At 34.5% G+C, this 16,857-nt stretch overlaps 3 protein-coding genes across 3 annotated transcripts; 1 reads left to right on the forward strand and 2 right to left on the reverse strand.

Annotated features, from left to right (window-relative positions):
* Positions 1-5,940: 5,940 nt before the first annotated feature.
* On the forward strand, positions 5,941-7,696 carry LOC106393985 (uncharacterized protein DDB_G0286299-like). The gene is made up of 3 exons (XM_022696344.1): positions 5,941-6,195; positions 6,243-6,369; positions 7,215-7,696. The coding sequence occupies exons 1-3, from the start codon at positions 5,941-5,943 to the stop codon at positions 7,694-7,696; spliced, it is 864 nt and encodes a 287-aa protein (XP_022552065.1).
* Positions 7,697-8,668: 972 nt separating this feature from the next.
* On the reverse strand, positions 8,669-10,030 carry LOC106393986 (protein FAR1-RELATED SEQUENCE 5-like). The gene has a single exon (XM_013834615.1). The coding sequence runs from the start codon at positions 10,028-10,030 to the stop codon at positions 8,669-8,671; it is 1,362 nt and encodes a 453-aa protein (XP_013690069.1).
* Positions 10,031-12,501: 2,471 nt separating this feature from the next.
* LOC106395399 (protein ENHANCED DISEASE RESISTANCE 2) lies at positions 12,502-16,779 on the reverse strand. Its single transcript, XM_013835868.3, has 16 exons — positions 16,600-16,779; positions 16,357-16,513; positions 16,125-16,199; positions 15,985-16,038; positions 15,833-15,898; positions 15,582-15,768; positions 15,459-15,505; positions 15,096-15,196; positions 14,815-14,975; positions 14,667-14,738; positions 13,979-14,427; positions 13,669-13,896; positions 13,425-13,577; positions 13,091-13,330; positions 12,907-13,008; positions 12,502-12,813 (listed from the first exon to the last, which is right to left on the reverse strand). The coding sequence occupies exons 2-16, from the start codon at positions 16,507-16,509 to the stop codon at positions 12,724-12,726; spliced, it is 2,178 nt and encodes a 725-aa protein (XP_013691322.1). The 5' UTR covers positions 16,510-16,513; positions 16,600-16,779; the 3' UTR covers positions 12,502-12,723.
* Positions 16,780-16,857: the final 78 nt, after the last annotated feature.

Here is a 16,857-nt window from a genome sequence, read left to right on the forward strand (position 1 = left end):
AGGAAGACTCCATGAGTAGTAGTTCCCGCTAAATAGCGTAAAACTCGTTTTGCTGCTTGACAGTGCTCATCCGTTGGAGAGTGCATGAACTGAGACAGCTTATTCACCGCAAAAGAAAGTCAGGACTAGTGAAAGCAGGGTACTGTAAGCTCCCAACAACCATTCGGTTTGAGTGACATTTTGAATAAGCGTTCCGGAGGTGAGAGACAGCTTAGGTGTTGTTTGCATTGGCGTGGCAACAAACTTAGCACCAAGCATATTAGTCTTAGCAAGAAAGTCAAGAATGTATGTATTTTGCATAAGATGTAAACCTTGAGGTGTTCTCGTAACCTCAATGCCGTAACCTCAATGCCCAAGAAGTAATCTACTTCACCTTAATCCTTGAGAGAGAAGCGATGCCCAAGTTCAGCAATTACTCTGTTTATGGCTGCATCATTGTTGCCTGTAACAATGATATCATCGACGTAAACTGGTATATAAACTAGTATGTTTCTGACAGAGTAAACAAAGAGTGAATCATCGGCATAGATGTTCTGAAAACCTGAGGAAGTAAGATAGGTTTTGAGCTCAAGGTACCAAGCTCTAGGGGCTTGTTTAAGGCCATATATTGCCTTTTTAAGCCAGCAACACATGTGTGGGACAATCATGATCAACAAAACCGGGTGGCTGCTCCATGTACACTTCATCTCATAGAGTTCCTTGTAGAAATGCTTGATTGACATCAAGCTGTCTGAGTGGCCAGGAGTTGGGCAAGACGTATAGTAACTGCTTTGATGACCGAACTGAAGGTTTCATTGTAGTCAAGACCATCTCGTTGATGATTTCCCTTTGTACAAATATATAATGAGTAGAGAGGATAGTATAAGGTAAGTTAAATATACAGAGAATCATAGATTGATATCTTCTTAATATTTTCTACCGTTCATCTTCAAAGTTTCTTAATATGCGTTTAGTCGAATGTCAAACTTCTAACTACATCTAGGGGAACACTTATGGTTTAATCAATTTAGTTCAACTCAGGTTACTTTTTTGGGGTTTAAACCCATTTAGAATGAAATTTTATATCGGTTTGGTTTGTGTTTAAATTGGTTTAGAAGAAAAGTTCTGGAGTTTTCAAAATAACTAACCAATCTTCTTACGTCAATAACAATTGATTTTAAATAATACTTTTACTTTAGTATATTTAAAAATAATATATATTTAATTAAATATTAATTATTTTGAATTCTGGTAAGATCGGTTATTTCTATTCAAATTATAAATTTGGCTTAGTAATTTGGTATAGAAATTTCTGTCTTATCAGATTAAATTTATTATCAATCTTGTATTTTGGTTCGGAATTTCGATCCAATTACAGTTTACAAGTTTTGGTTTCATTTGAAACAATTAAGATTGGAATGAATCGTGAGAAGAATATTGGGAGATGAATTTGTATGGAATTTGTGAATTTTAAGAGTTGATAGATTTAAACAAGCTGTGTGGATTGTAAAAATTTATATAAATTGACTTATGAAATTTGATCATAACATTTTCAGATTGGTATAGACTTTCATGAATTTGTATTACTTTTTTTATCATTCATTTTGAAAAGTAAATATATAATTTATTTTTTGATAAATCATATAGCATGATTATTTAATTTTTCTTTCAAATTTAATAAATAATAATAGTGATACATACAAAATTGGACAATTCTCTTAGATAGTTTCTTTTAAGTTAGTCACAAAAAAACACTCAAAGAGAAAAATGACCAAAACAAATTTCATTAAAATGACAAAAGACTTTTTTACCTATTTCTTTATAGATATAAAAATAATAAAATAATAAAAATAAAAGTAATATTTTTTTAATTTCGAATTATATGTTTTTAAATTCGATTTTTTTTATATTTTTCGATTTTGTTCCAAATTTTTATCATTTTCTAAATAAAAACTTCAAATGTTTTTCTAAACTATTTAAAAATTATTATTTTTAAAAATTTATTATTTACAAATATAATTTTATATTTAAAAATGATAAAAATATATAAAAATAATTATATGTTAAAAAATGTAAAAGTATATAAAATGTAATGAAGTATAGTTTTAGACATATAATTTGGATTTAAAGTGCAATAAATATTTGGTAAGTATAACTATTTTGTTTTCTAGCTCTTTTAATCACATGGATTTTGAAAATCAGAAGGATACGTATAATATTTTGAAAATTGAGTGTTATGAGTAAAACTGAATTAAATTTATCTCTCAATAACACTAGATTTAGTTAGAATTAGAGAATCAATAATAACTAAATTTTTTGAATAACAAGAGTTTTGAATGAATTTTAAAAAAATTTAAACCAATAACAATAGATTCTATTAAGATTTTTGAAATCCAAAAACTAATAACAATGAAATCTCAAAATTTTCAAAATTCATAAGAATTCACATGCCAATAACTCTTTTATTAAGTTTTTTTACAATTCAAAGATCTACTAATAACTCTTTAAAATTTGAGACCAATGCAAATATTTCATCGCAGTTTACCAAACAGTACAATTCAACTTGTGATTCTTAACCGTGGACGAAACTAATATTAGATAATGCGTTTTAGGAAATTACGGACTTCGGTCCCCAAACTCCAGATATTAAAAAAAAAAAATCGTTGGGGCACTAGTTATATATCCACTCTTTTTGATAATTTGATAAATAACTCTATTCACCGTAAAAGTATTATTTTTGCCGTTTCTACATGTACTTTTTTTTTTGACTGATTCTACATGTACTTAATCTGTTCACATCTTATCTGTATGCTTAGTGATTCCATACCAACTTTAATTAGAGTTCAATCTCTTGAAACAACAACTTTGTTTTTTTGTCAATTTTTTTTTGCCTACTATAACATGCAATATTTTGGAAGTTACTTGTAATTATGTTAAATGTAGACTGTAGACTGTAGAGTTGTCCGCCGTTTTCCTAAGTGGAAGTGGGCTACATTAATTATGGTTGTTGTAAAACGGTAGATCGTCATATGTAATATGTTCAAAATAAAATTCCATAAGATATGACGAAATGATGATTAACATCTCAACAAAAGAGTATTGTTAAGATTTTTTTTCGGTAACTTGGTTGTTATGAAAAACGTTACAAGATAGAAAATTAGTCAAAAGTTTCTTTACTTTTAAAGAAAAGAAACTGAAAAAGGTTTGAAGTGGAAAGAAAAAGCAAATAAAAATAAGTGTAAAACTACAAAAACAAAACAGAAGAATAGTTAGACAGGTGTCGCTGCCGACAGATGAACCGGAGAAACCTGTGACCCACTAAAACGAGGCACGCAACGCTGCTCAACCCCCACCCGACACACACACACCGTTGATATTCATTTAATTCGGACTTTATTCTCAGATGCCCCTGTCACTCTTTAAAAACTCTTATTAAAATAATAATAATTATTTAATTATTTTTAAATATAAAACCGAATTAAATACCTATCTACCCTGGAAATAGAGTTATTACAAGATCCAACCTAAGTATTCAATTTCGACCCAAACCTAACCGGGTTAAACCCATAAATTTAACCTAACACTTAAACGACGTTGTTTTATAGCTCTCATTTTCTTCTCCAAATCAAGTCGACGCTCTCTTTCTCGACGACGGAAATGGCGACGCCTCTTCATCGATTTCTCATCGGTTTCCTTCAAAATCGAACCTCAATCAAGCCTCCATCAACATTCTTCACCTTTCTCCTAACTTTCTTACATCTCAGTAAGTGATACTTCTTGATTTTGTGGGTTGGTAATGTTTGATAATGAAATTAAGTCAAACAAAATTTGGGGAAAAGGTATGTTGTAGATGAATCTTGAATAGGGTCTGGGAAAAAGATATAATGGGTAATAAATTGAGGAAAATGTTGGTGAAATCTTAGATATGAAGCTATCATGGTAGAATGAGAATTGGAACTCTAATGGGTTGCGATTTTGTGGTTTTTTGAGTAGTTAAGTTGGATAATGGTTAAGATGTTGTGCTAAAACAATAACTTTAAATAATAGAAAATTTATGTACGAATCGGGTTTGTAATTGTTATGTTGTTTAATTTGGTTTGCATTTTGGACTTCGTGATTAAATTAAATTAATTTTTTTCATTTTTATGTGAATTTTGTGAATATGGTGTGTATATAACTGAGTTATTGCGTTTGAATCTGTTTGTAGAGGATGGTAACGAAGAATGGTAAGAGGAAGGGCAAGGGCAAGGGCAAGACCAAAAGCAATACGCGTCAATCTGTGAGAGCTAGTAAACTGATTGTAGAAGAGCTCCCAAATGAAATCCCAGTTCCAGAACCGACAGTGCAATCGCTCTCAGTCTCAATGGGTCAGAAAGTGAGGGAATGTCTGCATCATCTCAAGTATGTGTTTTATATTCATGTAAGAAATGTGGTTAATGTTTGATGACTAATAAAAATGTATGTGATTTCAGGAAAGACAACCAATGCAACCTCTTGAGATGTACTTCAAAAACTCTCAGTTCACGAAAATTTGCAAGATACAAACCAAATGTTTCGTGACCAAGACTGTGGAAGTCATCAAGGAGCTCAAGCCCGAGGTGAACTGGTTCACAGAACACCCTCAGTTTCATCATTTTTTCCACATGCCAGAAGAGCCGAACCTGAAGCTGATGGGGATGTGGATATTACTCTTGCGGACCATTCGTATTGAAGAAGAGGATATAGCATGGTTTGGGGTTAATGGTGTGCCCATCCGTTATTCCATGAGAGAGCATGCCCTCATTTCTGCCTTAGATTGCCAAGAATATCCGAAGAGACATTTGAAGTTGGGAAGTTACCAGTTTGTTGATGCTCACTTCAGCGATAGAGAGAAGATCACTATAAAAGATGTGAAGCAGAAGTTGTTGGCGATGAAGCCGTGTATTGATAGATTGAAGATGGCTGTTTTGTTCTTCCTTGGTCGGATTATCAAAGGAAAGCCAAAGGATAGTGGACCTTTAGACCAGTTCATCTTGAGGATTGTGGATAAATTGGATGTTTGCAAAACATGGGGTCGTCTAACTTTTGAGGATGCTATTAAGGGGATTAAGAACATGATGAACTTTTGAAGGGGGAACCTCATCCGACAACAACAGGATTTGTTGGATTCATTATCCCTTTAGAGGTAAAAGTTATCGTAAGCTTTAAGTTTTTTGTTATATAAGTTTCTAATGTGTGACATTTTCTTTGTATAGATACTGCATTTGAGTGTATTCCAAGTCTAGCGAAGGAATTCCGAGTTGCAGTACATGACTGTCTTGAAGAGTGTCCTAGGATGTGCAAGAGTCGGTTTAAAAAGACTAGCATGAAGGGTTATCCGTTGGAAGATATTTATGCTGCTCTTGGAAACACAAAGGTATATGCTTGTATTATTATGGATTGCAAATTAGGAAATCTGATTATTATATAAGTGATTTGAACTTTATGCAAATTTCAGATTATTGACAGTATGTTGCTGCCAACTGTGGACGAGGAAATCATGTTGGCTCGTATCATTGATGTGGAAGAAGAATATGAAAGAGAAGGTGGTCAATCAGACACTTGGAACTACTGGTTAAATGTGAAGGGGAAAACTATCCGGTGGAAGAAATGTATGAGTTGGACATTGCAGCACGAAAGTTTTCAAAGAAAAAAAACAATGGCAAGAAGAAAGATCTTGAAGCCTCATCCTCTAATGCTGATTTGGAGTCCACTTTGAAAGGTTTGGAAGAGAGGATTTTCAACTCTATGGGTAAAGGGTTTGCTGAATTGATAGCACAAGTGGAGACAAAGCTTGAGTCCATGGACGGTAGGCTGAGTGGAATGGAAAAAACTCATCGTATTTGAAAAAAAAAAGCAAGGAAAATGAATAAGCGATTAACTTCTCTTGAATCTAAGAGGAATGAAGACATGAATTTTGGTGAGTACATGGATTTTGACTAGATGGGGTCAATGAATTATAATAGAGAAGAAGGGAAAGCAGCAGAGAAAGACAAGGAAGCTGTGGAAGAAGAAGAAGGTGACAAAGATACTGAGAAAGTTACTGGAGATTCTGCGGAAGAAGCTGAAAAAAGTGAGAATGATGAGCAAGAGGATGATGAAGAAAAGGCTGAGGATGATGAAAAAAAGGAGAGCAGTGATAATGATGAGCAAGAGGATGATGAAAAAAAGGCTGAGGATGATGAAAAAATGAGAACAGTGAGAATGATGAAGAACAGGAGAACAATGACGATTTTGAGCAAAAGGCTGAGAGGAGGAGAGTAGAGACGGATGCAGCGTGGAGGAGAATTCTTTTTGAATCTGACAATGATGAAGATGTGAAGAAGAAAGAGGCTGAAAATGAATCCGAGGAAACTCCTAAAACTCCATGTGGTAGGCCTAAGCCATTAGCTGCGAGGCAAATAATACTTACACCACCACATATGTGGATAAGGACTAGGCCTGGGCATTTTAACCTGGACCCGAACCGGAACCGACCCAAAAATATCCGACCCGGAACCGGACCGAAAATTTACAAGTACCTTTTGGGTCTAAATTTTTTTTTACCCGAAATAACCGGAACCGAAAAGGAACCGACCCGAATAGACCCGACCCGATAAGAACCGATTTGTACCCTACTTAAAAACATGTATATCTAAAACTATGATGTTTTTGTGTTCTATTTTATATATATTATTTTATGATTTAGTTGAAATATCTTTTGTTAACAACATTTTTTATTATTTTTTAACATTTTTAAAGTAATATAAAGCTTTAAAATGTAAAATTTAGAGTTTTAAAATGTTTTATTTTAATTATTAATAGTTTCATTTAAGTTGTTTTGTAAAATTTTAGATATATATGAAAAATATTCAACTAAAGTTGATGGAATTGGGTATATTATGTTCTTTTCAGATCTTAAATACCCGAACCCGACCCGGATCCGATATGGACCCAAAAAATTACGGGTATTTTATGGGTATTTTAATTATAGACCCGAGCCGACCCGGACCCGAGAAGAACCGACCCGAACCGAAAATTTCTAAGTACCTATTGGGTCTAAATATTTAAGACCCGAAAAGACCTGGACCCGAAAGGAACCGGCCCGAACCCGACCCGAAGACCCGAACGCCCAGGCCTAATAAGGACAGAGGAAAAAAACAGTGAACAAGAAGCTGTTGAGACTGAAAAAGAGGGTGAGAAAGCTGAAAAGTAAGTAGAAATAGATGTGGTATAAGATTTTGAAGAAGAGGAAGAAAAAACTGAGGAAAATGATGAGAATTTATTGGAGGAAGAGAAAAAAGATGAGGAAGTTGTAGAGGAGAGTCCCAACGGAGAACATGCTGAAAAAACGGAGGAAGAAGAAGCAAAACCCGAGGAAAATGGTGAAAAATACACTGAAGAAGAGAAGCAAGGCCGGTACATGGTTGTTTACAAAGGAAGTGAAGAGAGGAAGGAAGCTAAGAAGAAAGCTGAGACTGATGGTGGAGCTAAGAAGAGGGGCAGACCGAAGAAGGATGAGACCGATGGTACAGCTAAGAAGAAGGCTGAGACTGATGGTGCAGTTAAGAAGAAGGGCAGACCAAGGAAGGAATCAGCTACTCTGGTAGAATGTACGCCAAGGAAGAAGAGAAAACCTCCGTGGCTACAGAGTCCCTTCACGAATGTGAAGACCGAAGACATTGAAGGGCCGACGGAGAAGCGTAAAACAAAGGCTTAGTAGGCTTTTTTTGTGTTTTATTTATGTATTTAGGATGTTATCTAAGTATTTTTGATGTTTCAAACTTTGTAAGACCATGCTTTTGGATGTTTAAAACTTGGTGTGTTGAAAAAGACATGTTTGGAAAACTGGATTTACAAGGCTTACTATGCCCAGAAATGAGTTAGTCGGATAACTGGATATACTGGGTTTACTATGCCTAAAAGCCACTATAAACGAAATACCAAAAATGGATATACTGGCTAACACATGTAAAACTATAAAATACATATATAAAAAATAAATTTCACATGTAAAACGTGCAGCCATCATAAATAGACTTAGTAATCTTCAAGATAGTAGTAATACTACCTTACACATAGTAATACTTTTGCAAATTTGACGTTCATTTAGTAAAACCATAACTAGAGAAAATTTTGTAGTAGAACCTAAGGTTTTATATAATGAATATCATTAAAGAACAAAATTACATAAACAATTTACTAGAAATAAGTATTTTCATGGATTTGGGTTATTATAGGCTACAATGCACACAACAACCATGAAAGTTAAGAAATTGTTTTGGAAAAATGATAAGTTTTTCTTAAACTATTGAAAAGAATCATAAAAATTGTCTCATTCTACATATTTATTATACACATAGACTACTAATAGATAATATATGGGTTCTATATGTTAAATATACGTACTACTTGCAATTTATAGGACTTTCAAATTACACACAATAATATTAGTAATCATAGTAGTCTGAATTACACATAGTAAAACCAGTAATCATAGTAGTCTGAATAACACATAATAAAACAAGTAATCCTAGTAGTCTGAATTACACATAGTAAAACCAGTAATCATAGTAGTCCGAATAACACATAATAAAAGTAATAATCCTAGTATTCCAAATAACACAACAAATTTAAAGATTCAAACACTTGAACCCGAACCACTTCCACATTCAAAATACACTGTCATACCTCATCCTCTGGCTCTAACTGTGCCTCTTGCGCTACCTTTGCCTCTTCTTCCTCTTCCACGAGATTCTCCAGCTGATGGAAACCTTGTTTGTTGTGGTCTTCTTTTCTTGACATCATAATCCGGAGGAAGTACTTTCAGTGCTCTAACTTCTTCTGGTATAACCCAATCAGAAATATGAGGAACATGATATATTGTCCTGTGATATGCCAAAGCCCATTGCTCAACCCAATAGTACTTACTACAATACTCAGATAGATGAAGTTTCCTTCCCGCTTTATCAGTCATGAATGTGGCAGCAGCTACAATATGAACACATGGGTATTTGTCTTTATCAAATTGCTCACAGTTGCAAGTCAACATAGCCATATCAATAGCCATATCAATTGTATAAACCTTCCCGTCACTCCCTTTTACACTGTACTCAAGATGGAAGTTGTTTAACTCATCAACCTGAAGAAACCCTGCATCAACACATCTTTTGAACGTTTCCGTTTCCACAATAGGCACAAGCTTCAGTGTGGGTGGTATTTCAGCTACCTCCTTCCTATGTTTGTTAAACCATTCAGCCATTTTTGCAATGATGACATCAAATATTGGTAGCAAGGTGAACTTTCTTGCGTCCTTAATTACACCATTAAAAGATTCTACTGAATTGATGGTGTCAACATTGTACCTATCTCCTTCAAAGTAACACCTAGCCCATTTCTTCTCTTCAACATTTTTGTCGAGATACGTCGCTGCAGTAGGATACTTTCTGCGAAAAGCATGATAAAGGTTTAAGAACTCAGCCTCTGTATAAGCGTGTGCGCACTCCGTAAACTTAAATGCACAAATATCTATGTTGTTACGGACGTGGACTTTGACATTTTGAGACATATGCCATATACAATGCCCATGAGCGGCCTGAGGGAACACTAGACCTACTGCTTTGATCAAGCTTTTGTTTCTATCTGAAAGAAAGACCAATCCCAGGACATCGGATATCACTGATTTCAACTGTTCCATAAACCACATCCAACTATCATTATTCTCACCATCTGCAACACCGAAAGCAATTGGGTAGTGGTGATGATCAGGATCCTGAGCAGTCGCAACAAGTAGAAATCCACCATAAACATTCTTGAGGTGTGTTGCATCCACGATGAGGACTTTCCTCATCGCGCTGAACCCTTCTATGCTAGCTCCCAAGGCAAAAAACGCATACTTAAATTTGTTGGCCTCATCCACTACCACACGAGTTACTGTGTCAGGATTTGTCTTCTCGAGCATGTACATGTAATAAAGAAAAGCTCTCTTCTGGACTTCCTCGCACTTCATTAGCAGCTTGTCTTCTTCCTCTCCATGCTGTTGGGTATGATACATGGACACAAACCCTACGATGAACCAAATTGATCAGAGTATTGGGAACTGGTGTGTCAAAACTACCGGGATAATCTTCAGCCAACATAGCCGTAACGATTTGTGGTGTGCCTCTCCTTCTATTAGGCAGTGTTCTTGTAGTAACAACAGAACATGTATGCTGCTTGATGTAACTTCTAACTGTCCAACGATCTGAGTTCACTAGCTTTGCAACTCGCACATTTTATCACATATCTCACTCTATCCGACTTAATTATCTCATACTCAAAACATTTCTGATGAGAAGCCGTCTGAATATGAACTTGTGCTTCCTCCTTAGTTCTAAATTCTTGACCTATAACCAACTCCATACCATCATCCCGAGTCTGGTAGACAGGTGTGACTTCAACTGATGGTCTTACTTCTGTATCTCCAAACACATGCTCATCTCTTTCGGTTAAATTCTCATGCATCTCAACGTCTTCGTAGAATGTGAGCACATCGTCATTACCATCTTTCTCAGTACCATATTCATCAGTACCATATTCACCACCACCCTCTGTATCAGGAGCCTCTCTATCAGTAGCCTCTCTATCGGTAGCATCTCTATCGGTGGCCTCTCTATCGGATAGACCGACATAGACATCAGTTTCATCATTATCTTCTGAAAGTTGCACTTCTTCATTCGTTTTGTATATATCATTGTTGAACTCCACATGTAGAACACTTCTACACTGCTCATGATTTACTTGCAGTAGATATCCAAACACGTCTTCATCATTCCAGATATATGATGGCTTGTTCGAATTCAACACCATTGGGAAGTAACTAATCCTTGCTTCCATCTTAGATTCATTTACCTTTATCTTTCTGAAAATACGTTCAACCAAACAAGAGTATGTCACCTCCTCCACTGATTTTTTCAACACAATCGTGTGAATTTCATCTTCTCCTTCACCATCTCCCGAAATCCATTTTATTTCAGCATCATCCTTCATATAATATCCCCCGTAATCAAAACAAATGATTGTGCAATGTGGATTTTGCATTTTTCCCCAAATAAAATGGAATTATTATAAAAATTATCAATATTGAAGCAAAAATTTCATTCTCACACCCTACGGTCTTCTCTTACTAATACTAGTTATTTCAAATCTACAAACATAGTAATATCCGTAATACTAGTAGAACTTGTAAACATAGTAATATCAGTAATACCAGTAAAACCATTTTTTCTTAGTAAAACTAGTTATCTTAGTAATACCCAGAAATTGTCCTTCCACTAACTAATAAACTTTTAAAGACGAATTTGTTCGGATATTTCAGTACTCATGATATATACTCTATCTTAATGAGATTAAAAGAAATTAAACAAATAAAAATCATCAAAAACAGACTTAAATATGTATTTCCATTCAAAACTCATAAACATAGTTTCCTGAAACCTTACATTTTTAACATTACCCATCATATACACTACATTTAAATGATATTTTTTTAACATTTAATCAGAAAAGTACATAAAATATACTTAAAATTAATTAACACAGTATTCAAAATCGTCCTTAAAATCTCAAATTTTTCATGAAATCTTATATTTTAAACATTACCCATGATATACACTATATTTAAATTATATTTATTTAAAAATTCATCAAAAACGGACTTTAAATACCTGTTTTAGAAGTTTCAAAATCGCCTATGGAGAATGAAGAAGAAGAGTTGTACGTACGAGGAGCTGTGGAAGAGTGAAGACATGTGGGCCATCTCCAATTTCATTGGTTAAAGTTGTTTATGGGCCACGTTGGTGGTTAATTTATTTAATTCAAGATATAAATGTTTATGAGGTGGATGATATATAATAAATAAATGGAAGATTAGTTTAGGGTTTGCAAATTCAAAAGGATAATGAGAATAGAAAGAGGATATAGAGAATAAATATTTTCCAATAAGAGCGTTTGAGAATAAAATCCGTTTAATTCACACTCTATATATGTAGTCCCATAATTCCAATTATAAAAGGTTTTTTCTAATTTTTATTCATCAAAATTGAGAAAGAAATGAATTTATGCCCCCACTTTCTACGTTAACATAACATTTATTATTATGATTCAAATGAATCCACAATCTTATATAATTACAAAAATTCTTCCGAAAGGAAATGTAACACAAAAATATTTTACACTGGAAAAATTGGTAATGTGCTAAATTTCAAAAATGAAATTTTGCGTGACACATCTAAGCTTTTGTAGGGATCAACTTTAGACATATGTTGAGTGCGAAGAGAACCATATATCTATTATGTATCTGCTCGGTAATTGTAAGAAAATCAGTAAGGGTTTAGAGTTTGTGATAGAAGAAGAGATGTTGATTGTTGCGCAAGTAACTCTTTCTTTGATTTTCATACTATGATGAAATACTCATGAAAACACTTTATACTACTAATTTATTTCTGACTGGTCCAACTATATTTAAAACATAAAATTAAATTAGATAAATAAATAAATTTAATTAAAATAATAAAATGGTTGAGATACTTCATTTAGGTGTTAGACCAATGAAGATCTCTTAGTTTGTTTAGACCAAAAAAAAGATTTCTTAGTTTGAATGTAAAAACAAGTTAGACTTGATCAAAGAATGGTAAAATAAACACAGTAAACACACACAGCTTTTACAAAGAAACAAAATTCGAAATATCATCTGTTCCTGGGGACATCTCATCGTTCTTTTAGAGACTTTGAAACATCGAGATAATTGAGCCGACATGTCCCTAGTAGCAATTCTGGTAGTTCCTCTGCTGTGTTTGCCTGCATAATCAGTTTCAAAACATCAAAGAAATGTATCATTATTACTTATATGATCCACAAAATTAATAACATAGAGCATTGATTTTGCTTTACCTGTATCAAAAAGGCCATTTCTATAACCAAGTTGTTAAGATACCCAAGAACAAGATTGGTTACACCTCTTGCAACAGTTGAAGATCCAACATCAATATCAAGCTGAGAAAGAAACAAATCCAATAAACATTATAATTTTAATATCATGTAGCATATAAGCTGGATTTTTATTTATGTTTTTTACCTCCAAGTAATTCTTTCCACGGGTGTAACGTACTTCAAGTGCGTGACCCACCAAGCAAGCCTTCTTGCCAACACTCTGCTTTACAATCCACGAACCTTTGGAGATGTGAGGGATGAGTTTAAAGCGCGAATTGCGATAAGCATCATCACCGTTCACAAAACTATGTAACAAAGGATGCTCTTCTAATGGAGTTTTCAGCATATAGTACAATGCTAGACTGATCATAGCTGAACCAGGGACCTGGTTTATATATATGTTTAATAGTGATTAGTGTCTCTTAACTATGAATAATATCAACATTCCTTAGAATAACAGCAGCTTAGCTCAAAGTTACCTGCATGTTTACAATGAAGAAAAACTCTGGACCGCCTTTCGCTCCAAATTCTTGAACTAGACCACCTAGTCGACCACCAAGATCATCTTCTCGCTTATCAGAACTTATCCAGTCTGCTCCAACCATTTGCATCATTGTGCCATTTGCCTTTACCTATAGTTTGAGTAGTGCCCGCATCATTATCATTGCATCTAATTAAGCTTCAAGAACATAAACACAAGTGTGTATCTAGAAAATTGATTACCTTCTGTTGGTCATTTAAATAATTGTCTCCACGAATCAAGAATGTGGATGGATCAGCGATAGACCAACTACAAGGCATAGTAAGATTTGGGTCTTGTTGGAGAGTGGCTCCATAGATGAATGTGCTATTTACATCCATACCGACCTCTTGTAAATCCATGTAGCCTTTCTTATTATTGGCTAGATCTTGAAGTTTCTTGACAATACCAGATGGTGATGGTAGCTTGAGCTGAAACACACACACACACACACACAACTTTAAACTTTACTTTTTCCACAAGCATACAAGAAGTGAGAGAGCAGAAATTAACTTGAGAGTGTCCTTGTGAAAAGGGAGAGTTCTCAATTAAGCTATCAAACTCATAAGACTCATTGGGCTCAGGAACGTCAAAAAATTCATCAGAAGCATCATTTAAGTCCATCAAACTGTTGCGTGCTGAAGAAGGTTTCTCCATTTCCTCAACTTTCACAAGCTCCAGATCAATCCTTTTGGCTTCTTTTTTAAAGGGTAAAGTGTTGATCTTAGACAAGGAGGATTTGGTTTGCATGAACTCCCCTGATACGAACTCAGCGAAGCCGTGTCCTTGTTTCGCTTTGAACATTTCACGTAAGGCCGCAAGTCTCTCAACCACACGAATGGTTATAGATCTTTCAGAAGATGGCCTCATGTATAAGTTCCAGCTTCTCCAATCAATGGCTACCATATGCTTAACTAGTGATTGCTTCCCTTTGTTTACAGGAGTTACCACATAACCACCACCTACATTCCAAATGCAGAACTCATTAAAAAACAAAGGATCATGAAGTTAAATTCTATTTTCCATTCGAAAATTCTAACACGTCCCTTCGAGATGATGTGTTTTTGACGTTCTTTCCCCAACTCGGATCAACTTGCATGCTTACTTACATATTTTGATAACAATATTAAATCATTTCTAACTTTCGATTATGTAATTAGAACGAAGAAAATGAACTAGAGTGTGAGGCAAGAAACTTTACTTTTGAGACAAGCGCGAACATATCCTTTAGTTGGTGGACACTTCTTGTGATAAACAGAGTGGCAAAGTATCACTGTGATATTCAAGGATGAGAAGGTTATAAACCTTGAGAGAGGAAACAGATCAGGAAATATTATCATTTATCTAACCGTAGGTTCCATCTTCTTCCCTTCTCCAGTAGCGTCGTAGCAACACGTCTCTTCGATTCATTAACCATGGCAACCAATCACTGTACAACTGGATATTAACTATATCTGTGTGTCCATCAAGATGCTCCACCACGCTTCCTTTGTAGAAACAGAAGTCCCATCTACAAGAAAGTCATGCAAACCCTAAGTCAAAACCATATTAAAGTCTCTAACACTATAGAAAGTCGAGTTCCATCTACTAAGGTTGTTTAGCCCTCTCAGATCAAAGTTATTGAGCTTACTCTGATCGTAAAGGACCAAGAGACATTAACGTATTGAAAATATCTTCTGAAGTACCATCAATGACACCAACTGCCATAATTGCAGGATGATCATCCCAATGCTGCAAGAGGTTTCAGGTTTCAGCAAAGGAAATTAAAGTTAAGAAACCAATCATGATTCACAAATGTAAAGCCGGATTTAAGATTTAGAGGATCTTAAACATTTTTAGGATAATCTTAATAAAAATGTTTTTGGTAATTTGGGAACCACACAATCTAGGTATGATAGTTCTTTAAAATTTGGAGCCAAAATCAAATGTTTTTATCCGGCTGTGCCCAAAATCGACCCTGTATAATTGTAGTATATGTACAACTTTTCATTACCCGACCGCGGGAATCCCAGTCTTTAGCTTCTTTGAAAAGGCGTAAACCTGAAAGTTCATAAACTCAGTAAGGCCAGCAGTTCTTGAACCACAAGTATTTACAAAGAACTTTATCTTCTCTTACCGTTTTGGCATCCAAAAATTTTCCATGGCGAAGGAGCAATGACATCAGGTGCTATTGTTTCAACATTCACCGATGAGTAATTTGTCCAGTCAACTGAGTTTTTGCGCCGTGACCTCCTTGATACATTAAACTTCACAAGTCCTTTCTCAGCATGAGATACAAATTCGCAATCCGGAAATGGAAACTTCTGAAAACATAAATCAAGTGTTTGTGAGTCTCAAATCTTATAATGTATAGAAAATGTAGCAAACCTTTTGTGAAGCATCTTGTAATGATCTGATCCATTTGGCTGCTTCTTCAGGACTACTTGCACCCAGCTGTTCAAAAGTGTCATACAAAAAACCTAACTGATATTTAAAAAAAAAAAACCTGATATGTGAAGAAAAACACTTTCCAAACAAACCTTTAATTGATCCAAATGGTTTGAGGTGTTGTAAAGCGTAAATATGAAAAGGATCTGAAACAACACATGAACCAAAAATAATCAATAAACATCTGTAGATTGAGTAATATATAAGCTCATTAGTATCCAAATGTTAGTACCTTTCTATGGAAACTCTCTCTTCCATTGTCTGTAACCCGAATACAGCAGTCAAGAGATGCTCTTCTATCAGGTTCCTATGCAGAAAACAAAAAAAAAATATAAAAACACAATATTCGCAACTTCTTCTTGTAAATATCTTGCATCCACGCATCAATCTCTTAAATACTAATTCATAATTAACACGTAACAAAAATGTCATGTTATGAAGAAAAAAAAAAAAAAAAAAAAAACCTCATTCTGATCAGATGGTACAGATTTAAAGCTTGTAAGGTTGTTGTCGTGAAGAACAAAATATCGTTTACGGGAGAACTGAAGTCCAAACCGGTTATGTCGGATGGTATAAAGCCAACCTTCCATTCTTCCATCAATTTGAGGCATTTCCATTTCTCTACAAAAAACCTTTTTTAAGTTTTGCATTTCATAAAACAATTCAAATTCAATATTACAAAATTTATCAGGAATTTTTTTATTTACCACTTGAAATGCTTGCTTCTTCCCCCTAAACAAATATTCACAAAACGTCTTAACTTGAAACGATTCTCTGATTCCGCCTAAGCGAAACAGAGAATCGAAAGTATGGAAGATCAGTTGCACAAAGAAGTTTTGTTTATTTATTTTGCTTTTCTCTCAACCAACAGAGAAAAACAAACATAAAAGTTCCTTTTCCTTTCTTTTATTGCTGTAAGTTTCCGTTTTAGTTATAAGATTTTTAACTTTCGCTGGTTAAAAATT

The sequence above is a fragment of the Brassica napus genome, chromosome C4 (genome assembly GCF_020379485.1).
Source record: "Brassica napus cultivar Da-Ae chromosome C4, Da-Ae, whole genome shotgun sequence".
Taxonomy (NCBI): Eukaryota; Viridiplantae; Streptophyta; class Magnoliopsida; order Brassicales; family Brassicaceae; genus Brassica; species Brassica napus.